This window comes from Phascolarctos cinereus, unplaced genomic scaffold, assembly GCF_003287225.1.
Source record: "Phascolarctos cinereus isolate Bilbo 61053 unplaced genomic scaffold, phaCin_HiC Scaffold_4;HRSCAF=312, whole genome shotgun sequence".
NCBI lineage: Eukaryota > Metazoa > Chordata > Mammalia > Diprotodontia > Phascolarctidae > Phascolarctos > Phascolarctos cinereus.
Genome location: NW_027555847.1, coordinates 672602363 through 672629602, shown reverse-complemented (window position 1 = coordinate 672629602; position 27240 = coordinate 672602363). Strand labels below are relative to the sequence as shown.

At 52.1% G+C, this 27240-nt stretch overlaps 1 protein-coding gene across 11 annotated transcripts in view; it reads right to left on the bottom strand.

The window, feature by feature from the left end:
- Positions 1-6: 6 nt before the first annotated feature.
- LOC110196176 (phospholipid-transporting ATPase ABCA7-like) overlaps positions 7-27240 on the bottom strand; it is a 59756-nt gene continuing 32522 nt past the window's right edge. For 3 of the 11 annotated variants that reach the window (XM_078154075.1, XM_078154081.1, XM_078154082.1), the window contains 30 exons: positions 24911-25115; positions 24704-24814; positions 23222-23393; positions 22854-22985; positions 22065-22204; positions 19833-19970; positions 19176-19363; positions 18959-19037; positions 18209-18411; positions 17679-17727; positions 17268-17369; positions 16402-16556; positions 16167-16291; positions 15979-16077; positions 14892-15084; positions 14711-14805; positions 14090-14122; positions 13739-13844; positions 13544-13618; positions 11419-11588; positions 9106-9283; positions 8065-8180; positions 7669-7813; positions 7424-7547; positions 5304-5433; positions 4785-4917; positions 4612-4674; positions 3555-3661; positions 3150-3291; positions 7-677 (listed from right to left, as the gene is read on the bottom strand). In XM_078154075.1, coding sequence (XP_078010201.1) covers positions 429-677; positions 3150-3291; positions 3555-3661; positions 4612-4674; positions 4785-4917; positions 5304-5433; positions 7424-7547; positions 7669-7813; positions 8065-8180; positions 9106-9283; positions 11419-11588; positions 13544-13618; positions 13739-13844; positions 14090-14122; positions 14711-14805; positions 14892-15084; positions 15979-16077; positions 16167-16291; positions 16402-16556; positions 17268-17369; positions 17679-17727; positions 18209-18411; positions 18959-19037; positions 19176-19363; positions 19833-19970; positions 22065-22204; positions 22854-22985; positions 23222-23393; positions 24704-24814; positions 24911-25115 — 3957 coding nt within the window. In that variant the 3' untranslated portion in view covers positions 7-428. Of the gene's footprint in view, positions 678-3149; positions 3292-3554; positions 3662-4611; positions 4675-4784; positions 4918-5303; positions 5434-7423; positions 7548-7668; positions 7814-8064; positions 8181-9105; positions 9284-11418; positions 11589-13543; positions 13619-13738; positions 13845-14089; positions 14123-14710; positions 14806-14891; positions 15085-15978; positions 16078-16166; positions 16292-16401; positions 16557-17267; positions 17370-17678; positions 17728-18208; positions 18412-18958; positions 19038-19175; positions 19364-19832; positions 19971-22064; positions 22205-22853; positions 22986-23221; positions 23394-24703; positions 24815-24910; positions 25116-27240 lie in introns of those variants that run through there. The other 8 variants (XM_078154079.1, XM_078154076.1, XM_078154077.1 and 5 more) reach the window with 8 other exon arrangements.

Genomic DNA, 27240 nt, shown 5'->3' with positions numbered 1-27240 from the left:
TCATCTCTTACTTCCCTTACTCCCATAGCCTCACAGAATCTCTGGATTTTGAGTTGAAATGACTTGAAATCTAGCCCAACCTCTTCATTTTACATCTGGTTCTATACCAAGGCCTACAGAGGGGAAGTGACTTAACCAAGGTCATACTGCTGGTGCCAGAACTCAAACCCAGGTCCTCTGAACCCCAAATCTAGGGCTCCTTCAACTATAGTGTATTGTCACCTCATCCAATGCTTCCCACTTTACAGATAGGGAAACTGAGGCCCAGAAAAAGAAATAAAGTTGTTCAAGGTCACCTAGAACTGATGACTATGGTAGAGCAGGAAACAACTTCCCCTCTCACTTCAGAAGAAGGTGGTGGGTCAGTGAGGCTCAGGGCTAGAGGCTGGGAATTCCTGGGTTTGCTCCGGCTCCATGCCTCAGTTTCCCTACTTCTCAAAAGGGCACAACGACCCCCTCCACAAAGAAGGGGCGTGCGAGTTAGGAGGGGGTGACCCTGAGGATTCTGTCCCCCTCCCCAACCAAGATTCTGAGCGCCTCACCAGGAAGATGACCGGTGGTCCTCCCACCAGGGAGATGGCTGTGGACAGCTTCCTCTTGTTTCCACCACTGTAGCTGCCCGAGGGCTGGTCTGCATACTGCAGCAGCCCCAGCTTGGTCAGGACCCACTGGGCCACCTGCCAACGGGAGAGACCAGGAGGAGCTCACCCGAGGCTGTGGGGCTCCAAGTGGGCTCCAGACCACGGGGGAGGCCGAGGAGGGGCACAGGGGGAGTCAGGGAGAACACCGCCAGCTTGAGAGGCTATAAATGCAATTCCTCTTATGACAAAACCAATGTCACATCTCCCTTTGCATGATGCAATGGAAAGAGCCCTGGAATCTGGACTCGGGAGATCTGGGTTCAAATCCTGGCTCTGCCTTTTCCTAGCTGTATGACCTTGGGCAAGTCCCTCCCTCCTAGAAGCCTGACTTTCCCTGTCTCTAAAATGGGGGTACCGATTCTTGTGTGTTCTTTGTCTCTTCCTAAAGAGCACTGGAAAAATGGGAGCTTTTAAGAACAAAAATCTGGCATTTATTAAGCACCTACTGTGTACAAGACCGTATCACAGTACCTTTTATAGGCCCATCAGGTGAGGGTCGGAAGAGAAGGAGCCTTAAAGATCATCTAATCCAACTCCAAGTTCTCCAGCCTCCCCTTTGCCCTCATTTCACCCTCCCCTCCACTTACCTCCCCCTTAACCTGTCTACATGTCTTTGTCCTCTGACCCCATCCAGATGAACGCTCCCTGAGGGCAGGGGCCATGTCCTAGCTCGGCCTCCCAGCTACAAGCCCCAGAGGAGCAACCAGGCTTTCACCTAAGGCTGGGGTGCTCTGAGTGTGGCCACGTACAAGACATGACTCCAGACTGGTGAAGAGAATGCCCAACACCACCCAGCACTGAGACCCAGGGATTGAGGCGACTTGTCCAGGGCCACGTAGCTAGTAGGCAGGAAGAGGATCTTAACTCAGGTCCTTTGGTAGTGAATCCTCACATTCTTCCCCATACCATTACATTTTACAGATGGGGGAAATCAAGGCCAGAGACAGTAACAGGTGGTTATGGAGAAGGAAAAAAACCAAACAACCTCACCTGGGGGTCAACTCTCAAGCAGTCCACACTTAGAGGGACGAATCCTCCCCCACAACAGAACCAGCATCTATAACAGGGGCTGTCCCGAAAACTGTCCCAGCTCAGCAGGACGCACCAGGTGTGGGCTCTACCAGCAAAGCCTTCAAGGGCCCAGAGTTGCCCCCACTAATGAAAGCAACCCAGGTATCCAGCCAGCCTGCGTCAGCCTCCTTGTTTGATACCTCGTGGAGGTACAGAGTGGGAACACCTTCAGGTGTGGGCCAGGTCTGTGGTCCAAGGACCAGCCCGGGATGGGTCTCCTCTTCACCTCAGCCTATTACGAGCCTGGATTTCTTCAAGGCCCAGCTCAAATGTCACCTTCTTTTTTTTGGGGGGGGTGAGGCAATTGGGGTTAAGTGACTTGCCCAGGGTCACACAGCTAGTGAGTGTCAAGTGTTTGGTCTGAGGCCAGATTTGAACTCAGGTCCCCCTGACTTCAGGGTTAGTGCTCTATCCACTGTGCCACCCAGCTGCCTCCAAATGCCACCTTCTTTAAGAGTCTTTCTTGGTCTTCCTTCCCTCGCCCTTCCCACCCAGTCCCTTGTGCCTTCTCTCCCCAATGAGCTTCTATCTATTTTGCATTGAGCCATGTGGGGAGCTGGGGTCTCCCCTGCATCGATTCTTTGAGAGCAGGAAGTGTTTCCCTTTTGATTTTGCATTCTCAATGCTTGGTATATAATAGGTGCTTAATAAATGCTTGTTTCTTGGTTGATCACCAATAATGTATTAGCTTGGCCAAGGTGATTCAGGAAGCAATCCGGCAAGGCTCAGGCCTAAGGCAGGCTCTCCCTCGGGGCAGAGGCCTGGGAACGGGGCACCAAGTCCTCAAACTGGGCTGAGGATGGGCCACTCCCACCCTGTATCCCTGCAGAGCATGTAGAATCCCCACGGACTTGGGTTCCCCTGGGACAGTGGGGATAGCACTTTCACATTTACAAAGCATTTTTATACAGATTTATCTTACTGGATCCTGACACCCACCCTGTAAGCAGGGCAATTCCACTTTGTACATGTGAAACTGAGGCTTGGACAAGGGAAATGACTTGCCCAAGGTCCTACAGCAAGTGGCAGAACCAGGATCTGAACCCAGTTCTCCTGATTCCAAGCCCAGGGTTCTGTCCATGATGCCATGCTGCATCCTGGATGCTGGCCATCCCCCAGGAGCAGTAACTGTGTGTGTGTGTGTGTGTGTGTGTGTGTGTGTGTGTGTGTGTGTGTGTGTGTGTGTGTGTCTGTTTCTGTAAGTGAGTCTTAAATGAAACTGTGGAATTAAGTCTCCACCACCAGGAGTCCTGGTCTCTTGCTGTCCAGTCCCATGCTCTATTCTGTAGTTTGCACTGCAGGATAAGCCACACTGCAACACACCAGAGCTTGTGAACAGCTGGGCCTCTGTGTAGGATAGTGGCAGAGGCAGGGATGAGGTTGAGGGCTCTTTGCAGGTTCAGAGTTAATGGAAACAGGGTACCCTGGGGGACTTACCTGGGCAACCTCTCCCTCAGGTACCCCCCGGAGCCGGGAGAAAAATTCCAGGTGCTCTCGGCCAGTCAACAGCTCTGTGATGGCGTCAAACTGGGGGCAATAGCCCATGTGGCTCTGGGCTGCCTGCAGGTCATTCTGGATGCTGTGGGGTGGGTGGGGGTACGAGGAGATGGGGCGGCAGAGGGATGGGAAGAGAGGGGTAGGGGACAAAGGCATGGAGAGGGAGGGATGAGAGGTAAAGAATGGGACACAGATGGACGGAGAGAGAAGGATGGTGGGGGCTGGGCCTTTTTGTCTTCTAGCAATAGTCTAGGATCTTTGGCAGAGGGGAATCCTCCCCTGCCCCAAGTCCCTATCTTCTCCCACTCTCCAGCCTCCCTCCATGAGGGCTCCCCCTTCACTCACCTGCAACCCATAAGGATGGCCTCACCCCCACTCACTGGGGTGTCCCCCGTCACCATGCGGAATACGGAAGTCTTCCCTGCCCCATTTACCCCCAGGAGCCCAAAACACTACAAGGAGGGAGGGAGGGAGGAAGAGACAAAGAGAGGGGAGAGAGAGAGAGGAGAGAGAGAGAGAGAGAGAGAGAGAAGAGAAGAGGAGAGGAGAGGAGAGTCAGTTTGTTAACACTCAATCTCCAGTCCTGCCCTCTGAAAACACACATCTAGACACCCCATAGGCATCTCAAACTTGACATGTCCAAAATGGAACTCATTCTATTTCTCCTCAACCCGCCCTTCCTCCATAAGTCCAAAGTATTTCAGCTGAAGGTCTTGTCTTCCTTCCAGTCACACCCCTGACTCTTCTCTCTCCCTGAATCCCCATATCCAGTCAGTTAGCTGTCAAATCCTGCTGACTCTCTCTCCCCAACACCTCTCCCATCTGTAACCCCACCCCTCCACTCATGAAGCTTTGATCCTCATCAGCTCTCACCTGGACTACTGTAAGAGCCTCTGGTTGGCCTCCTGGCTAATCTCTCCCCGCTCCAATCCAGCCCTCACACAGTTGTCAAACTGATTAAGTAAAGGTCTGACCCTCTCACTTCCCTACTCAAAAACCTTGAGCCGCTCCCTAGTGCATCCCTGGCTTAGCATTCAAGGCCTCCATGGCCCTATGTCCTAGTGGACATTCACTGCTCCAGTCCAGTGCTCTGGGCCTGGCATTTAGGCTTGCACCAGCAGCTTCTCATACCCTGAGATGAGCCCCCTCTCCTCACCTCCTCCCTGCAGAATCCTTGGCTGCTTTCTACGCTCTGCTCAGGTGGAACCCTTCACATCAGACCCGTCCTGACTCCCGCACTTGTTAACACTTCGTTCTTACTAAATATTTGTTGGATTGGATTTATTAGTTACATGACTTTGATCCCCCGTTCCCTCCTCTGTAAAACATGGATAATCAATACTTGCACGGCCTACATGTTGGGGCTCTTGTGCCAAATGTACTTCTAAGCTCTTATCTTTACCTCCCCCGGGGGGATCCCCATGCACACATGGTCCACAGCTGGCTTCTTCTGGCCCCGGTATATCTGGCAAAGTGTGGGAGAAGGAACAGAGATGTTGCAGACAGATCCATGGCCCCACGTGAATACCCAGATATTCAAACAGACACCTGCCCCGGGGCTCCCCTGTCCCTCACCTTGGTCAGGTCCTTCAGCACCAGGACGTCTCCCTGGGTGGCCCCCTGCCGAACCCGTTCCCGTTCCTGGCCCACGTCCTCATCTTCTTCCTGGTCCTCCTCTCTCAGCAGGGGCTGAGGCCCCAGAGACCATCTGGGGGTACACACAGAGTAAGTGTGAAAGCACTTACCACAACCTCATCCCCATCCCCTAGATTTCTCATTTTGCAGCCCCCCCCAATCCTATACCCCCAGGTTCCTGGGAACCTTTCTCCCTTTTTTTAAAAACAATTTTTAGTTTTCAATATTCACTTCCATGAGACTTTGAGTTTTAAATTTTCTCCCCCTCCCTCTCTCCCCTGCCGAAGATGGGATGCAGTCTGATACAGGCTCCACTTATACATTCACATTAAGCACACCCTCTCTCCTCTTCTCACTCAAATCCCAAGAGCACTTATTGCTACCTCCCTGGTTCCTAGCCCCAGGTTCCCCCCAGATCACTGCTCCTTGTTCTTGACCCCCAGCCTCCTCAGGGCTGACCTAGGTAGGAGACGGGCTCGGTGCTGCAGGAGGAGGGTCAGGAGAAGGAAGACAGGGCCCTGCAGCCCCATAGCAAAAAGGTTCTTGCCGACCAGCTCCCAGCTCAGGGGGGACTGGAACTGCTCGTCTCCTGTGGAGAAGGAGCCCACATTAGGTAGGAGCCTTGTGGGCCTGCACGCTGGCCACTGCAGTGGGATAGGTGAGCCAGGAGGAGAGGAAAGCGAGCCGGGCTCTCTGGGACTCTGGCTTCTCTATCCTGATTCTGAAGCTGTCAACTGAGGCTTCCCTTGCCAGAGCTCCCTACTGCCCACTGCACCCAAACTAAAATCTCAGGTTAAATTAAAACAAGCCTGTCCTGAAAAAGGGACCTGACAAACTAGAGAGAGTGCCAGGAAGACAACTTCCTCTTACTCTTTATTTGTCTTGTTATTCGGTTGGGTCCAACCCCATTTGGGTTTTCTTGGCAGGGATCCTGGAGTGGTCTGCCATTTCCTTCTCCGGCTCATTTGACAGATGAGGAAACTGAGGCAAATAAGGTTAAGTGACTTGCCCAGGGTCACACAGCTAGTAAGAGTCTGAGGCCTCATTTGACCTCAGGTCTTCCTGACTCCAGGCCCAGCGCCCTGTGCACTATGGCGCTACCTAGCTGCCCGTTTTCCTGTGTCTACCCTTACATCCCAAGCACTCAGCACAATGCCTGGCACAAGAGTTAAGTGCTTACAAAATGCTTTTGACTCGACTTGCTGGCGGGTTTGGTTATCTTGCCTCCGCCCGAAGACCTCCAGGGAGGGGAAACTACCGGCCACCCTCTGCTGGAAGAGTTTCCTGGCATTGAGCCTAAACTACTCTAACTCCTACCTACTGACCCCGATCCTTCCTTTTGGGGCCAAACAGAAAAGCCCCAGCCCCCTTTCAGCCCAAGACCCTTCAGAGGCTGGGAACGTCTCCACCTTCCCCTTCCTCACCCCAGTCTGAGTCTTCTCCGCGCTAACCAAGCCTCCTGTTTGGACTCAGGGCCCTTCGCTGTCCTGGCTGGCCCCCTCTGGACCCTGTCCAGCTTATCAGCATCCTTAGACTGAAGGGCCCAAAACTGAATGTGGTACCCTAGATGAAGTCTGTACAAGGCCCAGCACAGCAGGACTGTTCACACCAGGGCCTTCTGACTCCAAAGGGAGTCCTCTTTCTAGAGGTTGCCAAGGACTTCCTTCACAACACTCCCATAAAAAAACCGCAAAAATTATTATCTCCATTTTACAAGTGAAGAAACTGAGGGTTGGAGGTGAGGAGATTTATTCAGTTACACACGGTTATTAAGTGGATGAGCTAGGACAAGAAGGCACGTCTCCTGGCTTCAAGCCTAGCCTTTCCACTGCCCAATGTTGTTTCTCAGGCTGAGCAAAGTCTGTCTCCTAGCCTTGTGACGTCCTCCTTGAATGGCAGTCTGGGGCGGCAGAAAGAGCCCGGGACTGGCTCAGGGGACCCAGCTGCTAGTGCCAGCTCTGGGGTTAACTCTCTTTGGGGCCTGAGACAAATCACTCCCCTTTTCTGGGCATCAGCTTCCTCCTTTGTGACGGGAGGGGGGCCGGACCAGATGGAATGTTCTTCACCTACTGCTTTCTGTTTTATGCTTCCAGGTGACCCCACAGGGATCAGCCCTTTTTCAGAGATCAGAGCCTAGTACACCTGAATCATAAAATGAACAGAGCACTGGGTGTTGACTCCTTCTTTCTGATCTTACACCTCTGAGTCCCGCCCCTTCTGCTGTGAGGGAGGCTACGTCAGGCCAGAGTTTGGGCTGTTCTTGCACCCAGATGCTGCCTCTCCCACACCTAACAGCCAACCCAAAAGAGCCATGTATACAAGCTGGCAGTCCTTAGGAAACAGAATGTCAGAGCTGGGAGGGCCCTAAGAACCCAGGATGTCAGAGCTGGGAGGGCCCCTAGAACCCAGGATGTCAGAGCTGGGAGGGCCCCTAGAACCCAGTATGTCAGAGCTGGGAAGGTCATTAGAACACAGAATGTCAGAGCTGGGAGGGCCCTTAGAACACAGAATGTCCAAGTTGGGAAGGCCCTCAGGACACAGAACATAAGCTTCATCTCAGCTAGTTGAGGGACACTCACCTAGGCGCAGGAAGGCATCAGCCATAGCTTGGTTCCGAACCATGTCAATGAGCCCTCGGCCTAGGCAGAAATGCGGGAAAATGAGGAAAACTCTCTTCAGAATCCAACTCACATCCTTCAGTTTCTGTTTGGGGCAAAGAGGCAGGTCAGGGGACCCTTAATACAATTCCCCCCTTCCCCCAGGAACCTAATCTAGAGATTTAACCACCCATCTACTATAGTGCCAACCACCAGACCACCCAAACCTGGTTGGAAAAGAGCTCCAGTACAAAAGTGGCCACACTGCTGTTGATGCCAATGAAGAGGTTGAGGCAGGTCAGGACCACGTAGGCTGTGCTGGGCACAGAGAACAGGAAGGAGGCTGGGTACATGAGGGGAGTGATGGACCAGCTGGAGAGGAAGGAGAAAGGATGCATGGGGATCATGGAAGGCACAGGGCCTGTGGGAGAAGACAGGCATCACAGGACAGACTGGTACTTTGGAGGCTTGGGCATTATGGTGGCCTGGAGCCAAAGAGGAATGGGCGCAATCAGTGGGGATCAGTGGTGCGACAGACATGGGCCCTGAAGGGAAGAACTAGGAACTCTCTGAGGCCGTGGGCATCTGCGGAGCTGGCAGAGGGCATTAGGTAGGGGCCTCACCCATACAGCAGCAGCAGCAGGAGGAGGGCAGGCAGATTCGGCGGGGCCACGTACGCCCGCTGCTGGAAACCCAGGAAAATGAGCACCACTAGTGCTGCTGGCACCAGGTAGTTACACTGTGGGGGCAGGAGGCGGCCCTGTCACTACCCGCCACTTCCCCCACTCCCGTCACCACCCCACAGCTAGGTGCAGCAGGTCTCCCCAAATTCCAAGAATTCTGGACCCACCAGGGAAAGCGGGCACTGCCTTATGTGCCCTTGGGCAAGTGTCTTCTCTGGACCCCAGTAAAATGAGAGGGTGGGGCCTATCCAGGTCTGACACTCTATGTTCTAAGAGCCCTCCCCACTCTGACATTCTGAGACCGATGCCTGAAGGGGTTCCTGGGATGGGCGGGGAAAGACCTGAAATCAGCCTGCTCGAGGTCCTCTCACCCCCATATCTTCCTGCTCTCGGCGTTTACAACAGCGAGCACAAGTGATTCAGAACTTGAATCTGTCCTGTCTCATGGGTCTCTTTTTCCTACGTGAGCTGTGTCTCCGCAGTGGGAATCTCTGCTCTCTGAGGGAGGGCCTGAGTTTTCCCAGAAGAATCTTAGTATGTCAGAACTGGGAGGAACCTTACTTAGAACATGGAATGTCAGGACTGGGAGGAACCTTAGAACATGGAATGTTAGAACTTAGAGGGACTTTAGAATACAGACTATCCGAACTGAGGGGCCTTAGAACATAGGACATCTGATGGGGAGGAGTGGAGAGGGGAGGGCTGGTGGTAGCATGGAACACCTTAGAACAAAGAATAAACAATGGTACAGCTGACAGGGGCTTAGAACACAGAAGAATATCAGAGCTAAGAGGAACCTTAGAACATAGAATGTCAGGGCTGGACACAGGATGTCAGAATCTGTAAAAGTGTAAAGACCATCTGACACCCGGAGCAGAAGCCTCACGTGTCAGGACAACAATAGTGCCTGGAGCAGAAACCACGGCTACTAATCCCTTGACCCATGGCTATGTCCTCAGCCCTACCCTAGCCCCCTCTTACCATGTCCCATGCAAAATTGCCCAGCCAGTACAGGGTTGGAGGCAGGCCCCCTAGGAGCTGCAAGTGCTTGGCTCGGCTGACTCTGTCTTCGATGAGGAAGAGCACGAAGCTGGCTGGGACGAAGGACATGGCAAAGAGCACACAGATGGACACCAGCACATCCACTGAAGAGGCCATCCTAGGAAAGGGCTGGGGGTTACTGGCCGCTGGCTGAGGCCAAGGGTAAGGGAAAATCACAGACGCAGAAGGAACGAGGAAGAAGCTGGTGGAGGGCTTGCAGCTGGGTCTCCTGAGAGACCACCAACCATGGGGCTACAAGGCTACAAGGTCAGAGGTCATGGGATAAAGGCCAGAGGTCACATTGGCTTAAAGGAATCCATGATTAAGATCATAGATCACCGTAGGTCACCAAGCATGGGGTTAAAGATTATAATAGAATAATGGTTAAGATCATGGAGGTCATGGAGCACTAGGTTAAAGGTCAGAATAAAATGATCACAGAATTCAGAGTCAGAAGGGACCTTGTTTTTTTTTAATTTTTGCTAGGCAATGGGGTTAAGTGGCTTACCCAGGGTCACACAGCTAGTAAGTGTCAAGTGTTTGGTCTGAGGCCACATTTGAACTCAGGTCCTCTTGACTTCAGGGCTGGTGCTCTATCCACTGCACCACCTAGCTGCCCCAGAAGGGACCTTGGACATCACTTGGTCCAACCCTCTCATTTTAGAGTGAAGATTTTGCCAGGACAACAAAGCTGGGATTCCAATCAAACCCAGGGCTCTTTCCCCAGCACCATGGTGACTTGGGTAGTTAAGAGGCCAAAGATCACGGAAGTTGGAAACCCTAGGATCATCCAGCTTATAACTGGAAGGATAGATCATCAAGGCCTGGCCTTCTTAACCTATATTATGTGCTAGATACCTTTGACAAGCTGGGGAAGCTAAAGGATCCCTTAAAAAATGTTTATAAAATACATAGGATTACAAAGAAAACCAATTATATTGAAATACAGTTATCAAGATTTTTTTTTAAGTCCATACTGCAGGTTAAAACCCCCTGGTTTAGGTTTGTGACCCCGTTTAGGGTTTTCTTGGCAAAGATACTGATCTAGGTTACATTCATTATTTTGCAGATAAGGCAACAAGAGGTGTGGAAAGGGGAAATGATGTGCCCAAGGCCACACAGCAATGAAATAGCAGAGCTGGGATTCTAACTCAGGTCTTCTTATGCCAAAGTCAATGCTCTTTCCATTATTTCATGTAAATGGGGAAGGAGGCAAGGTCAGACCACAGACCTAAGAACAGCAAGGCCGACAACGAAAAGGGCACCAGAATGTCAAGGGAACAGGGCTCTGGTCAATTACAGCAGTCAATGTGACCACCATACTGCCCCTGGTCAATTACAGCAGTCAGTGTGACCACCATACTGCCCCTGGTCAATTACAGCAGCCAGTGTGAACCACCATACTGCCCCTGGTCAATTACAGCAGTCAGTGTGACCACCATACTGCCCCTGGTCAATTACAGCAGTCAGTGTGACCACCATACTGCCCCTGGTCAATTACAGCAGCCAGTGTGACCACCATACTGCCCCATGTCAATTACAGCAGCCAGTGTGACCACCATACTGCCCCATGTCAATTACAGCAGCCAGTGTGACCACCATACTGCCCCTGGTCAATTACAGTAGTCAGTGTGACCACCATACTGCCCCTGGTCAATTACAACAGTCAGTGTGACCACCATACTGCCCCTGGTCAATTACAGTAGTCAGTGTGACCACCACACTATCCCTGTTCAACTACAATCGTCAGTGTGACCACCATACTGCCCCGGTCAATTACAGCAGCCAATGTGACCACCATACTGCCCCTGGTCAATTACAGTAGTCAGTGTGACCACCATACTGCCCCTGGTCAATTACAGCAGTCAGTGTGACCACCATACTGCCCCTGGTCAATTACAGCAGTCAGTGTGACCACCACACTATCCCTGTTCAACTACAATCGTCAGTGTGACCACCATACTGCCCCTGGTCAATTACAGCAGCCGCTGTGAGCACAATATTGCCAATGGCAAAGGGTATGTCCCTTGCTCTGTTACCACTCAATAAACTAATTATTGTTTGTGACTCTGTAAGTGACTTTTGGGAAACATCTGTTGGCTCAAAACAAAATGTAGCCACAAATTTGAAAATAATGAAGAGATGGCAGAGTCCTAAGGCAAATATAGCTAATATGAGAAAAGAGGAAGGCAGAGAAGTGGGAGGGCCCTGGACATGGGCCAGAGCGGCCTAGGGCCCTGGACACATACTCACAGGGTGGCTTCAGACAGCTGCTCCTTGGTGAGGCTCAGGGGGTGGTTGAGAGTGGTGATGCCGCAGATGCGGGGGTCAGCTCCCGGGGGTGGGTGAGCACGCAGGAGCCCATTGTTCAGCATGTTGACAAAGGCCACCATGGCATGCCAACCCTTGTTGTTGAACCAGACCTAAGCCAAAGACTTCCTGTCACTGCCCCTGGCCAGGGGCCCAGCTCATGACGACCATAATAATGAGTATAATAAGAATGGAACCAGATAGAACATGTTCAGCACAAAGCACTGTATATATGTAACCTCATCTGAGCCTCTGTGAGGTAGGCACTATTATTATCCCAATTTCACAGATGAGAAATATGAGGCTAAGAAAAGTTAAGTAACTTGCCCACTGTCACACAGCTATATGCATATATATATATATGTACTTTATATATTATATATTAATCTATTATAATATATATTTATATATAATTTATATAGCTATAAATATATAACTGAGGTGGGATTTAAATTAGGGTAGCAAGTATTTATATGGCACTTTAAGGTTTGCAAAGTGCTTTACACATATTATCTCATAGATTATCTTACAAATATTACTAACCCTGAGTAGGTAGGCCCTATTATTATCATCATCTCCATTTTATAGAAGAGGAAACTGATGATGATGATGTTAGGTAACATTTCTATAGCATTTTACATTTTGTAATGTACTTTACATGTGCTGTCTCATTTGATCCTTATAATAACAACCCTGGAAAGTAAGGGCTATTACTATCATCTCAATTTTTTTTTTTTAGGCAATGGGTTTAAGTGACTTGCCAGGGTCACACAGCTAGTGAGTATTATGTGTCTGAGGCCAGATTTGAACTCAGGTCCTCCTGACTCCAAGGCCGGTGCTCTATCCACCTAGCTGCCCCATTATCATCTCAATTTTACAGATGAGGAAACAGGCTGAGAGGAGTGAAATGACTCATCCAAGGTCACAGGGCTAGTAAGAATATGAGGCAGGGACTTAGTACCATAGTTACACGGCTGGAAGGACCTTCAAAGCCAAGTGCCTTCTTTTACAGGCAAGGGAAACTGAGGCTCAGGGAGCAGAAAGGGCTTGCCCAAGGTCACAGGTCAATGGCAGACCCACAGGAGTCTGGGAGCTAACCCTGAAGATTACTCCAGCAGACCACTGCTCAACTGGAAAGGTAGATAACGTAAGAGTTATAAAAAAGCCAAATGGGTCTACAGTGGCTTGGAAGGTAGAGAGCTCTCCATCACTGGAGAGGGCCTTAAGCAACAGGCATTCCCTGGAGGGACTGTCAAAGAGTGTCTTGCTGGCTGGGATGCCCCAGAGGCTGCACCTTGCTCTGAAATCTGGTGAACTCCTTGGCAATGCTTCTCAGTATATTGAAGAAGGTACTGAGCTTGGATTCAGGGAGACCTGGATTCAGGAAGAGCAAAAGCTGGGTGACCCTGGGCAAGATGCTGCACTTGTCTGCCTTGGTTTCCCTATCTGTAAAATGGAGGGGATGGACTCCATGGCCTCTGAGGTCCCTTTCAGCCCTAAAGCAATGACCCGAACCCACCCCCTTCATTTGCAGAGGAAGAACTGGGGATCCCCCAAAAGGGGAAGTCACTTGCTTGTGGTCACCCGAGGAATAACAAGGAGAATTTGAATCCTAATTCCATAAACGCTGCCTTGTCAGCAAGGCAGCTGGTGGTGCTGTGGATAGAGCACTAGGCCTGGAGTTGAGAAGAGTTCAAATCCAGCCTCAGAAACTTATTAGCTGTGTGACCCTAAGCAAGTCACTTAGCCATTGTCTGCCTCAGTTTCCTCAAATCTTAAAATAAGGATAATAACAGCACCTACCTAGGATCAAATGAGATAATATTTGTTTAAAAAAAATACAACATAAGCCTTAGCACAGTGCCTGGCACATAGTAGGTGCTTTGTAGATAGATGCTCATTCCCTTCCCTTGCCCCATCAGCCCACAGGGCATTTTCAGCACCTCAGCTCCCGCCCTTCCCCACTCTGACACCGAGGATCCTGCTTTAGAGAGCGACAGGAGGGCTAGGACAGAGGCCCTGGGTGTCCAGGGCCTGGAGAAGTGGCAGCCCCTTGGCCGCCACTCACCTTCACATTATTCTGTGTGTCCAGACCCTCTGCCCAGGCACTGAGATTCTGTAGCAGATGATGCACTACATTGCTCTAGGCAGGGAGAGAGGACAGTCAGAGACCACCCCTCACCCCTCAGTCCAATGTCCCCTCCTACCCCTGCCTCTGCCCCCACCTCTTCTCTCTCCACACCAACCTTGCCCAGCTAGTCACCTGAGAGCCGTAGAATAAGCGTTGGAACTCCTGGATGGTGCTGAGAATCTCTGGCCCTGAGCCCAGGCCCAGGCTATGGCTGCCCCCCAGGGAGAAGCCCCCATACCTAGAGATGAGGCAGGCCCCGGCTCAGAGCAGGCCTCTACCGCTCTGTCCACAGCCCCGAATCTCCCCTTCCCTGTCCATCCTCTTCCCCTGTTTCTTTTCTGCAAATCTTTTCCCCAATATGTCCCTCACCCTGACCTTAGCCCTCCCTTCTTGCCTCCCCCATCCGACCACCTCTCAAAGCCTACAAAGAACCTCCCTCAATCTGCTCCCTCCTCTTCCCCTACCCGACCCCCACCAGCTCACCTAATCTCATTGACATACTTCTTGGTCCTCAGCCTGAGAGAAGAGAAGAGGGTGAGGGCTTTGGCTGCTCTTCCCCAGAACCAAAAAGGGTTGGGGAGGGGCTTTTCCTCCTGGCCACCACTCACCTAGCCAAGAGTGCCAATACAGGGCAGGGCAGTCTCCCTCTCAGCCCCAGCCCCTCCTTCTTAAAGGCCTGCCTAGGTGTTCGTTAAGTATGTATGACAGAGAAAGGCTTGGGGAACAGGGGGACTAGTGTGGGCAAGGCATTAGAATAGAAAATCTTAAAGTCCCTCCCAGCTCTGACAACTTGTGTTCTAAGGGCCCTCCTAGCTCTGACATTCTGTGTTCTAAGGACCCTCCCAGCACTGACATTCCATGTTCTAAGAGTCCTCCCCACACTGACATTCCGTGTTCTAAGGGCCCTCCCAGCCCTGACATCCTTGGTTCTAAGGGTCCTCTCAGCTCTGACAACCTGTGTGTTCTAAGGGCCTTCCCAGATTTGACAGTCTATGTTCCCTGGTGGGGGTGGACAATAAGGAAGAAGGGTGGGTGTAACAGGTGGCAGGGTTGGCAGTGGGACTTTGGGACAGATGCTGAGCAGGGGCCAGCAGAGGCCCTTACCCCTGATTGATGACCCGAGGATAGGTTTTAACCAGATAGTCTGAGATATTTCTTCCTGTCAGATTCTGCATAACATCTCCCGGGCCCAGCTGCATCTGCTCCAAGAAAGAATCTCAGTCCAGGCACAGCCTAACTGCCCTACAACCCAGGGAGGGCTCTGCTTCCCTTCTCTAGGCCTCACCTGGGGAGGTGGAAGGCCCCCTGCTGCTTCTGGGCAGTCAGGGAGCATCTTCCGGGCCCCGGGACTGCTGCACTGGCAGGCGGGGGATGGGAACTGCAGGGTCCAGTTGCCTGTAGTGAAGACTCTAGCCACAGTCTCAGATACTGGGGGCACCCAGAAGCTGTGGTTGGCTGGCCGGGCATAGTCTTGCCCCCTGTAAGGTCACAAGAGTCTGAGAGATGTTGGGATGGATGATTTCCTGGCTGTGTACACACACACACACACACACACACACACACACTCTCTCTCTCTCTCTCTCTCTCCCCTCCTTCCCTCCAACAGGTACCCACTTGTAACCATTCCTGGTAATCCACCTTCCCCCTGCCCTAATCCTCTGGGAATTAAGCACAATAACAATGACTCATAGCCCTTTAAGAGTTACAAAGCTGACTGCCCCCCACAACAATAACACTGAGGTAGGGAGCGGGCTGATGCTTTAACCTCAGTTCATAGATAAGCATAGTCAAGGTAAGAGAAGCAAATTAAGGAAGAGCTCATGGTCCCACAGTCAGCAAGTGGAAGAAGTAAGACTCAGACCCGCCCGATCCTCCTGCCTCCCCTCTGTGCCCTGACCTCTCTGGAACTCAGTTTCCAATGTGTCAAATGAGGAGTTTAGACTAGATCTCTAAGGGCATTCCAGTCCTAACATTCTAGGTTCTAAATTCCTCCCAGCTCTGACATCTTGGGTCCTAAAAGCCCTCCCAACTCTGACATCTTGGGTTCTAAGGGCCCTCCCAGCTCTGACATCTTGGGTTCTAAGCTCCCAGCTCTGATATCCCTTGTTCTAAGGGCTCTCCCCGCTTTGATATTCTGGGTTCTAAGGGCCTTCCTGGCACTGGTATTCTCTGTTCTAAGAGCTTCCCCAGTTCTGCCATTTTCTGTTTAAAGGCCCTCCCAGCTCTGACACTGTGTGTTCTAAGGACCCTTCCAGCACTGACATTCTGTGTCCTAAGGGCCCTCCCAGCTCTGACATTCCCTGTCCTGTGGTCTAAGTTGTAAGGCACTATAGAGCCAAGAGGACAGAGGGCTTCACGGTCGGGACACTTACAGGCCTGAGCTATTCTTCCCACAAGAGCCCTGGAAGCTGGGCTCAGACAGGAGGGCATTCAATAGCTGGGCATATCTGAGGTTTCCAGGGTCATCCTCACTGTAAACAGAAACACCAGCAAGGAAAACCAAGCCTTCTTGGCTCTTGCCCTCACCCCCCGCCACTGCCCAGCCTGGCCCAGCACTCACCTGAAAAAAGAGACCTGGGACCCATACATGGCCGGCTGGAGCTCCAGGGGCGGATAGTGGCCAAATGGGGGCACGATGAGGCTGAAGAAGAGCGCCAGGCCCACAAAGAAAGCGGGGAGCACAATCTAAGGGCCATCACAGGATGCTCGGTGAAGCGAACCCAGGGTCCCCAGCTTGGTAGAGCCCCCCTCCTTCTGTGCACCCCAGCTCCAGCTCCCCTGTGACACCCTCTGACCTGCGCAAAAAGGCCTCGGCGGCTGCGGCGGGCATGAAGGAACCTCTTGGTGAACAGGGCCCGGAGCTGCTGCCAGGTGAGGGCCCAGCCCTGCACGCGCCCAGAGGTGCCCGGCTCTCCACGCAGAGCCTGCATTTCTGCAGAAACAGCCCCTGCTGGGAATAAGAGCAGTGGCACCAGGAGGGCAGGGAACAGAATCACAAAAGAATCAGACTTGGGAGTCAGAAGGGACTCTAGAAGCTATTTAAACCAGGGTGTCAAATTTTCGGGGCCCCATGCTGCCCACACTCCCGAATGCTGCCCTGACCAGATTAAAATGTAACTGGGAAATGTCTGACAAAATAAAATTACGATACAACACAGATAACGTTACTTTGTAGTTTTCTAAGTCAATCTACTATCACAGGGATCTGCTTCTATTTGAATTTTCCACCACTAATTGAGGCTGACTTCTTCATTTGACACAGGGGGAAACTGAGTCTTAGAGAAGGAAAGTGACTTGCCCAAGGTCATATAGTCAAAAAGCAGCAGACAGACCCCTGTGCCCCTTCTGAGGTAGCTAGGTGACTCAGTGAGTAAAGTGCTGGGCTAGCAGTCAGGAAGACTGTATGATTCTGTATGAATCAGCTGTATGATTCTGGGCAAGTCACTTAACTTTTTTGCTTCAGTTTCCTCATCTATAAAACGGAGATAACAGTAACTCTTACTTCTCAGGGTTGTGAGGATCAAATGGGATAACTGTAAAAAGCGCTTAGCACAGTGCCTGGCACACAGCAGGTGTTACATAAATGCGTATTCCCTCTCCCTTCCCTCTAAGTACAAACCCCAGGCTCTTTCAATGCCAATGCTAGGGAGGGCATACTCACCCACATCCCCATTCTCCTCTGCATGCTCCTCGCTCATCCTCCTTTGGCAGGGGGCAGAGGCTGGGGCAGGCACACCCAGCCGAAGGGGCTGGCCCTCCCCATCTGCCAAGGAGACAGAGGTTGTCTATGAAGGGAGATGCTGCTGCTATCTAGATCAGCAGCAGGAATTCGACTATCGGACATGCCCCCTACAATGGGGACAGGGCCTCACCAACCCCTCCACACTCTCGCCAAGCTTCTGGTGGTCAGTGGTGGCTGGCAGAGTTAGTGCCCCAATCTGGGTTCAGAGCCAGGAAGTACCATGAGGTCACCTGGCTCCCCACAGACACCTACCCCCCTGGTTCAGATAGACCTCTTAAGAGGTTCAAAGAGAATCTCTCTCCTGAAAGCTCCTTATGGTAACAGTAATACCTTCTGGGTCCTTATCGACTCCACTGTCCTCGGCCACCTTCAAGAAGATCTGGAGGGGGAGATGAGGGGCTGGGAAGGAGGGCAGAGGCCCCTGTGGGGTGAGGGGAGATCTGGGGAAGAGGCATCTTGGTGGGGGAGAGGAGACCTCAGAAATAATAGAATGGTGGGGAACGGAAGGCAAGACTAGAAGGGATTGGGGGAGGGAGCCCTGGCTGTGAGGAGGAAAAGGAAGGGCCAGAAGGTCCAGAGCTGGAAGGACGCTCAGACTCATTTGTTTTGACCCCCACACTTTAGGGATGAGGTGACATGTTCAGAGATCAAGGAACTTGCCCAAGATGACACTGGTAAGAAGGCCTGGAATTCAAACCCAGGTCCTGTGACTCTCTGGGGTTTACTGGAAAAAGGGAGGGGACACTCCAGAGACCCCTTTCTCCATAGAACCCTGTGGATAGGGGGGAGAAATTTGGCAATAATGGGACGGAGAGGAGAGAGGAAACCTGGGAGCCCAACTGGCCTTCAGCCTTCTCTACCTCCTCCAGGGTGGTGTCTGAGATCCCATAGCCAGAAACACCCAGCTCCGCAAGGTGCCTGTCCAGCTCCTGAAATAGCTCCCCAAAGGCCCCGTTATGGGCCCCAGAGTACGGCAGGGTCAGCACCACCTCATGGCCTAGCTCCTCCACCAGCTGGGCCCCAGGGACAAGGCTCTGTACAAGTGTGAGCAGCTGGGCCACATCTAGGCAAGAGGAGATGGAAGGGCCTTCAGAACCTCCCCCTTCATGTGGGGGAGACACATATGGAACACAGGCTGTTAGAACTAAAAGAGGTTTTTGAACACAGAACACAGGATGTTAGAAATAGGAGGGCTCTTAAAACCCAGGATGTCAGAGGTGGAAGGGCCCTCAGAGCACAGGATGTCAGGGCCGGGAGGGCCCTCAGAACCCAGGATGTCATGGCTGGGAGGGCCCATAGGACACAGGATGTCAGGGCTGGGAGGGCCCTTAGAATCCAGGATGTCAGGGCTAGGAGGGCCCTTAGAACAAAAGATGTCAGGGCTAGGAGGGCCCTTACACCCCAGGATGTCAGAGCTGGGAGGGCCCTTAGAACCCAGGATGTCAGAGCTGGGAGGGCCCTTAGAACCCAGGATGTCAGGGCTGGGAGGGCCCTTAGAACCCAGGATGTCAGGGCTGGGAGGGCCCTTAGAACATAAGCTGTCAGAGCTGAGAGGAAACACTGGAACACAGCCTCTAAGGATACAATGGGCTGGCCCATCAGGGACTCACCAGTGGCATCAGCTGGGCCACCTTCTTTGCTTTCCAGGTCTCTGGTCCCGCTCCTCTCCAGTCTGCCATAGTCCTGGTCCTGGGGGTAGCAGGGTACCATGAGCAGAGCGGGGACAGTGACAAGGAGGGCCCTGGTCATGCCCTAGGGGTCTTGCGGCCTTTCCCCTCCCCACCCACCTCAGCCCTGTCGTGCCCCCCCAATGGCCTGAGTCCCCACCTTCCCAGCCTTGGGGAGCACAGTTGGCCGGCGCTTCACCAGGGTCAGATAGTAGCCAGTGCCCAGACGGCTCTTCAGGAAGAGGGGAGACCCGCAGCAGCGCAGCTGGCCCCCTGCGATCATCGCCACACGGTCTCCCAGTAACTCTGCTTCATCCATATAGTGAGTGGACAGGATCACTGTGCGACCTGTGGGGGATGGCAAGGTGAGAAGGCCCCTGGGAGCTCTGGAGGCTTCCTGGGAGAGGCTGGCCTTCAAAAGAGGAAGGAGTCTCAGGACAACCCTCAGTAATCAGGGAAGACTTTCAGGAGGAGGTGGCACTTAAGATGGGTCTTGAGGGGGCAAAGATGTGGACTGAGTGGAAGAGGACATTTTCTGGAAGGAGGGAGATATTTCTGAGGATCACAGGATTAGAAGCCATCAAGTCCAATCCAATTTTACAGATAAGGTGACTTGCCCAAGGTCTCATAGTCACTAAGCTTCTAAGGGCAGGATTTGAATCCAGGTCTTCCTTATTCCAAGTCCAGTGTCCTGTCCACAGCATTATCTGTCCCTCCAAGAGTTGAGAGGGGAGAGATGAGGGTCCCCAGCATGAAGGGGAAGAGATGTTTACTCAAGAGCAACTTCTCAGTGAGCAGGTCCAACCCCCGCACCCACCTTGCCGATATTTGAGCAGCAGCTCCCAGATGGCTCGGCGGGAGAATGGGTCCACACCGGCTGTAGGTTCATCCAAGATGACCACTCGGGAGCCACCCACGAAGGCAATGGCTACGGACAGCTTCCTCCGCATCCCGCCTGAGACATGGGGGACACATTCTCACCGAGCAGTTGGGACTCCCACCTTCCAGCCTTCCTCAGTATCCAGTACAGCCAGGAGTCCAGAGGGGAATAGGGACAGGAGAGGGAAGATGGCGAGAAGGGAGAGCAGAGGGGCCCCAGGCCCTGAGTTCGGCGTAGGGGGCCAGGCACATGAAATCAGAGTCACAATGTTCTGAGTGACTTTAGAGGTCACCTCATTTAATCTGACTTTTTTTTTTTTAGGCAATTGGGGTTATGTGACTTGCCCAGGGTCACACAGCTAGTAAGTGTCAAGTATTTGGTCTGAGGCCAAATTTGAACTCAGGTCCTCCTGACTTCAGGGCTGGTATAATCTAACTTCCTCATTTTATGGATGAAGAAACTGAGGCCTTGAGAAGATCAGTGACTTGTGGCTAATAAGAGGCACTATTAGTAACTAAACCCAAGTATCTTGATTCTAAATCCAGGATTCCAGGACCAAGACAAGGAAAAAGGGCCCCATCTCCGCTCTCTCCTGCCAAGTTTACCCATTCCCCAAATCATATGGTGTTGTGGCAAAGGGCTTGCCTTTGGAGTCAGAAGACCTAGGCTTGATTACTCGATCTACTACTTCAAACCCATGTGACCCTGGGCAAGTCATTTCTCTTTCTAAGCCTCACTCTCCATTTTTATAAAATGAATGAGTCTATATTTCTTTTTTTCTTTTAATTAATTTATTTTGATTTATCAACAATTACTTCCATAAGCTTTCGAGTTTTAAATTTTTCTTCCCCTCCTTCCCCGAGTACATGTTTCTAAGTTCCATTCAAACTCTATAAATGATTTTAATTAGTCAGCCAGCGAGCATTCATTAAGCTCCCACTACAATCTTCTAGGCAGCTGGGTGGCATAGTGGATAGGAGACCGGAAATGGAGTCAGGAAGACCTGAGTTCAAATCCAGCCTCAGACACCTACCAACTGCATGACCCTGGGAGTCATCTAACCCTATCTGGTTCAGTTTCCTCATCTGTAAAATGAGCTGGAGAAGGAAATGGCAAACCATTCCAGTGTTTTGGGTTTTTTTTGCCAAGAAAACCCCAAAAGGGGGTTCCAAGAGTCTGAAATGACTTACCAACAAAAATCTCATAATCTCTATTCTCTGACCTGCCACCCAAACTTCAGTTCCCCAGCTCCTACGCTCTGATGGTCACCTTGCCCTAGGGGTCAATTCAAGTTGATTTAAGCATTTACTTAGCAACCACTATGTCCCAGACACTGTACTAGGTGCTCTACAAAGACAAAAATGAAACAAAAATCAAGTTCCCGTCCTCAAGAAACTTACATTCTACTGGAGGAGAAAAGTATGCAGAGATATATAAACACTATGTATATATAGATACATCTATATTTATAGATACATAGATAGATAGAGATAAACACCACATAGCCAGTCTGACCAGCATCTCGCACTCATTTGGTCCAAAACTGTTTCTCTTCCCCATAAAGCTTCCCTCCTGACTTCCCTTCCCTCCTCATCTTCTGCCCAAGAATGGGTCCCTGTCCCATGCTCTTCTCACAACCCTTGACTCTACGCCTTACAACCCCCTCCCACTCCTCCCACTCTCAGTGACACCAGTGAAGGGTGAGGCCAGCTTTACTCTCCGGCCTCCTACCTGGCCCCCCTGCCTCCAGTGTCTCCTGTAGAAACCACCAGAGTCCTTCCTCAGCTCTGCCAGCTTTCACAGTTCTCCACAGCCCACTGAGGAAAGCCCAAATTCTACATTTTCTGGCCTCCTTGACCTCGTTTACAACATCCCTGACTGCCTGCAGCCCTCACCCTCCCCTGCTCTAGTCATCTGGGAGCCTTCGAGCCACCCCTGAGCCAAAGAACCTGGCCCCTGGCCCCACAATGTCCTGTCCCAGTCTCTCACTGTTCCTACTGTCATCCTTGTCTCTAAGCCAGACTAGATACTCCCTGAGGGCAGGACTGCTCTCTTCTCCTGCTAGCTTCCTTTGACACGGTGGAGCTCAGAATGCAGGAGGGTTGATAGATGGAGAGAGGGAGAGGGTCCAGGAGACAGGGATGAGAGGGGCCCATGCCCCAAGCTCACCAGAGAGGTGACGAGTCTGCTCTTGCCGCTTGTGTGGGAGCCCCACATCCTGCAGGAGGCGAGGCAGCTCCTGGCCCACTGCTGCCTGGCTCAGCCCCTTCAGACGCCCATAGAACCAGATATGTTCTTCCACAGTCAGACTGGGAGCAGGAAGAGAGAGTGAGGCCCACCTCCAATGCCCAGGGCACTCCTCCTGAGGGCATCCCCAGCCTGGAACAATGACCCTTGCCTGCCCCCTCCCCTGAGCACCTCAACTAGCCATGGGACACTGGGCAGGCCTTTCCCCCTTGAGGTCACAGATGACATCAAAAAATGAGAGGGTCAGCGAGATTGTTTCCAAGTCCCTTCTGGCTCTAATATTTTGTGCTTTAATGTTTTAAGGCTTCTGCTCTCCCCCAACTCCACCTCTTGCCCCTGACACCGCATGGCCTACAGGCCCTCCTAGGTCTGACATCCTGTGTTCTAAGGACCTTCCCAACTCTGACATTCTATGTTCTAAGGGCCCTCCCAGCTCTGACATCCTGTGTTCTAAGGGCCTTCCCAACTCTGACATTCTATGTTCTAAGGGCCCTCCCAGCTCTGACATCCTGTGTTCTAAGGGCCTTCCCAACTCCGACATTCTATGTTCTAAGGGCCCTCCCAGCTCTGACATCCTGTGTTCTAAGGGCCTTCCCAACTCTGACATTCTATGTTCTAAGGGCCTTCCCAGCTTTGACATTCTGTGTTCTAAGGAGCCTCCCAGCTCTGATGTTCCACATTGTCAGGTCAGTTCCTGGCCCTGTGACCTACATATCGAAGAGCACGTTATGCTGGGGGCAGAGGCCCAGGTTGCGGTGCACAGCTGCCCTGTTGGAGCTGATGTCTTGACCGAGGATGAGAGCTGATCCCCGGGTGGGGGGAAAGAGGCCACTCAGGATGGAGCTAGGGGTACAAAGAGTCAGAGCTGAGGAAGACAGAGGCTGCAGAAGTGGGTGATCGTGTGGGTGGGGCAGGGGCTTAGGGAGGGTTTCCAGAGCTGGGGAAGGGGAGAGGAAGGCATGGAAGAGTCTCCGCTCCCCCCTCCCATTGGAGCCAGCCTCCTAGAACAGTCTGGAAGGATCCCCCCACATCCTGCCCTGTCCCTCCAATCCTTCCCCCTCCCGCCAGATGACACTCACAGGGTCGTGGTCTTGCCAGCCCCGTTGTGGCCCAAGAAGGCAGTGATGTGGCCCTCATAGAAGTCCAGGCTGAGCCCCTGAAGGGCAGGGCGGGCACTGCCAGGGTAGTACTTCACCAGGCCCCGAAGTGATACACCCACATTGAGTCCGGGGGAGGGGTCTTCCACCAGCACTGAAGGAAACCAGGGACCAGGGCATGAGGTTCTCCCAGCCCCGGCCCAGGGAAGCCCCGAGCACAGGAAGCTTCCCCCCACTGCGTACTGCAAGGGAGATCCTTGTTACTCTGAAATCTGGGAAGGGGATGTAAACACCAGAGGGAAATCCTGGGGGTACTGGAAGATATATGGGGTTTATAGGGCAAGTGCTGGTGGATGGTCTGTAATTCAGTTCCATTCACCCAGGGTTACTAAGGCAGGGGATGTAGCAGAGAGAGCACCAGGGCCAGAGCGTGAGAGACACAGGTTCAAATCCAGCCTCAGAAACTTACTAGCTCTGTGACCCCTGGGCAAGTCACTTAACCTCTATCTCCCTCAGTTTCCTTTTCTGTAACAAGGGGACAATAACAGCACCCACCTCAAAGGGTCATTGTGAGGATCAGATAACATGTTGGTAAAGCACTTAGCCCAGTACATAGTAGGCACTTAATAAACCACTGTTTCTCTCCCCCTCCCTAAGGGCTCTGCTAGAGTAGAAGCTTTGTGCCCCACAGGGGAAGAAGGAAGCTACAAGGGTGGTGACAGGTCTACAAGGATGCCCTTTTTCTCTCTGGGGTTGCTAGGAGCCTTTAGGAGAAGTGAGATCTCCAGGGGCATGGGGGGCTTCTGTAGAGGGCAGAGGCTCTCGACCAAGATGGGGGATGGGGAATCTGGGGGGCTTCAGGAAGGACAATATGGAGGTGGGGGGCTAGAGCAGGGCTCTCCCACTTTGGCAGTCAGGCTGGCGAAGCCTATGGACCCCTTCTCAAGAGAAGGTCTGAAATGTACAAAATAAAATACCCAGGAAATTGATTAAATTGAAATACTGTTATCAAAATACTTTTTTAAAAAACATAAATAAGTTCACAGAGCCCAGGTGAAGAGCCCCTGGTGTTTAGTGAGTGTGAGCTGTATGGAAGGGCATAAGGGATGTGGAGGGATACAGATGGAGCTGTGCTCTTTAAGGGTATCAGTCAGTCAGGGTAACAAGCATTTGTAAAGGGCTCGCCGTGCACCAGGCCCCATGTGCGCTGAGCGCGGGGGTGGCTACTACTGGGAGGCTGAGTGGTATGAGGAATGTGAATGGTCTCTAGGGATGTGTGACAGGTCTGTAATGGGCTGGGGGAGATCCACAGGGGTGTGAAGGCCCTACAGTTGAGGGGGAGCATGAGACACGAAAGCTCTGTAGGACAGGCAAACAGGGTGTACACAGGGTGGCCTGGCCTCTGAAGGTATAAGGTCGATGGATGTGTGAGAAGTCTGTTGGGGTAGGGAATAAAGGATTTACCTTGGGGGTCATCCTTGGAGGGGGTCGGGTCCAGGCTGACAACTGCCAGCTCTCCACACCAGTAGCTTTTCCGGAAGGGGAAATTCCAGGGCTGAGGGATTCCATACTGACCTAAGGTGAGCAGGGAAGAGTGGACACCTCAGAACCCGAGTCCTGGCTCCCCACACCATCTCCCCACCCCAGGCCCCGTCTTTCTCCAGGCCTCACCAGGGCAGACGGCCTCAATATACCAGGTGGCCATAGCATAGAGTCCAGCGTCCAGGATCAGCAGAGCCTCGGACAGTGCCAGGTTGTAGCCATCACCAGCCACAGGGCTCTGGCCCAGGTTGTGCCACTGAATGCCCACGCCCTGCTCCTCATACAGGGAGAAGTACTCACAGCCAAAGCCGAAAGCCACTGGAGACAGCAGGCTCTATAGAGCCAGGGGCAAAAGGGAGGCAGGCATCACCGCTGGCACCCTCTCCCCCTGCCAGGGGTGCCGCTTCCTGGCCCTCGGCCGGCACAAGCCTACCCAGCTCTAAGGCCAGAGTCCCAGAACCCAATGAGAGCCACCCACTTCTGTCCCAAACTGCCAGGGCCTGGGGCTGGCACAACTTGGCCTCCCAGAGGGAGTCAGACTAAAGTCAAGGGTCTATAGATAAAAAGGAGCTATTTATAAGGGACAGGATACCTGGGGATGGGGGAGGGGATTCTATGGGTGCTTTGGAGCTTTAGGGAGCCTATAAAGAGCATGTGAGGGTCTAGAGAGAACATAAGGCACCCCCAGGAGAAGGAACACTTCGATTTTCTGCCTAAATTTCAAGCATCTATCACATGCCTTACTTTATAGCACTTATTCCATAATAGGCATAAATATTATACCTTAATAAACATACATTGAATTGAATTTACAAGAAAAGATGTGGCATCTAGAAGGGGCCTGTGATGCTCTATGGTCATATGGAGTCTCTAGCAGGGTTATGAGGGAGAGCATGAGGGTACAGGCTTGTGGGGGGGTCTCCAGGGAGCAGGCTGGCTTCTTGGGTAACGTCAGAGTGCTGGAGTCTTTAGCAGGTGTGAACGCCATAAGGGAAATCTCTCTTGGGGCACAGGAGGGCTAAAGTGAAGGTGTGGACTCTTGAATGGCAGGTCTATGGAACAATGTGGGCCTGAGAAGCTTCAGGGTGAGGTATGCTCTATAGACAGCACTGGAAGGAGAGGATTCTGGGAAGATGGTGGAGTAGGCCAGAAAACTTTTGGCTTTCTGAATTTCCTCCATAAAAAAAGGACAGAACATCACCTCGGAGCAGCAGAAATAAACTCGGGGTAAAGCAGTTGTCCTCCTAAGACAATCTGAGAAGACCCCAGGAAAGACCCGACCTCCAGGTGCCAGAGGTTTGGCCTGAATGAACTGCAAACCTCTCCAGGCCAACCGGAGAACCAACAAAGTCCTAGAGGAATCTGGGGTTGGGAGGTGGTCTCGACCTTAGAAACTTTCATCTCCCAGACAGTGCTGAGGAGGAGAAGATTAAAGGCCCTCCACTGCCTAGGGGCGCCGAGCACAGCCGCACTGACCAGACGCGTCCTGGACTGCAGCCGCAGAGAGCAGGCATTAGCACACACCTGGTGAGTGCAGCAGCCACGGGCAGGGACCCTGCTCGCTGTGGCAGAGAAGACAGCTGTAGTTAGGAGCCACCAGAAGGACCACAGGGAACAAGATCATTTGTGGGGCAGTGTGGCTGGGGGCCCTACCCGTGGCTTAGGAATAGAGAGGAGAGCCCAAGGTTGGGCCCAAGATAGACCTCAGAAAATAACAGTCAGAAGGACCTGAGGTTCGGGGCATCATTCCCCATACCTTGGGACTAAAACTTGATTATGCTAATAGCTGCTAAAAACAAAATAAAACCAAAAAAAAATACATAAAAAATAAAAATGAGTAAGCAAAGCAGAAGGAACCCAACCATAGATCGTTACTATGGGGATGGAGATCTGGGTTCATATTCAGAGGAAGATAAGGGAGCTAACAAAGCCACTCCTTTTTCAATGAGAACCGTCAAATGGTCCCAAGCACAAAGAGAGTTCTTGGAAGACCTCAAAAAGGACTCCAAAAATCAAATAAGAGAGATCAAAGGAAAAAAAAAAAAAAGAAGAGCAATCCAAGAAAACCAAGAAAATTATGAAAAGAAAGTCAACCAACTGGAAATTGAGAATCAAAAACTTAAGGAGGAAAATAATTCCTTGAAAACTACAACTGGGCAAGGGGAAGCTTGCACTGGGGGATCCAGAGGACATAGAGTCTATAGGGGCATGGGGTCCATGAGGGACATCTGGAAGAGGCCTATGGGGGAAGAAGTCTATATGGAGTATTTAGGCCCGTAAAGACACTGAATCTGGAGGGGGGAGGGTCCTCTATTCTGCCCTGCACCCTGGCAGAGTGGGTATAGGTCTCTCCCCTGCTGCCCACAGGATGGGTACTGCCAGAGTCCCTGCAAACAGGCCCAGGGCATCCTCTGCCCCCCCCCTCCCCACAGTCCAAGGCTCAGGACTTCTTGGGCAGG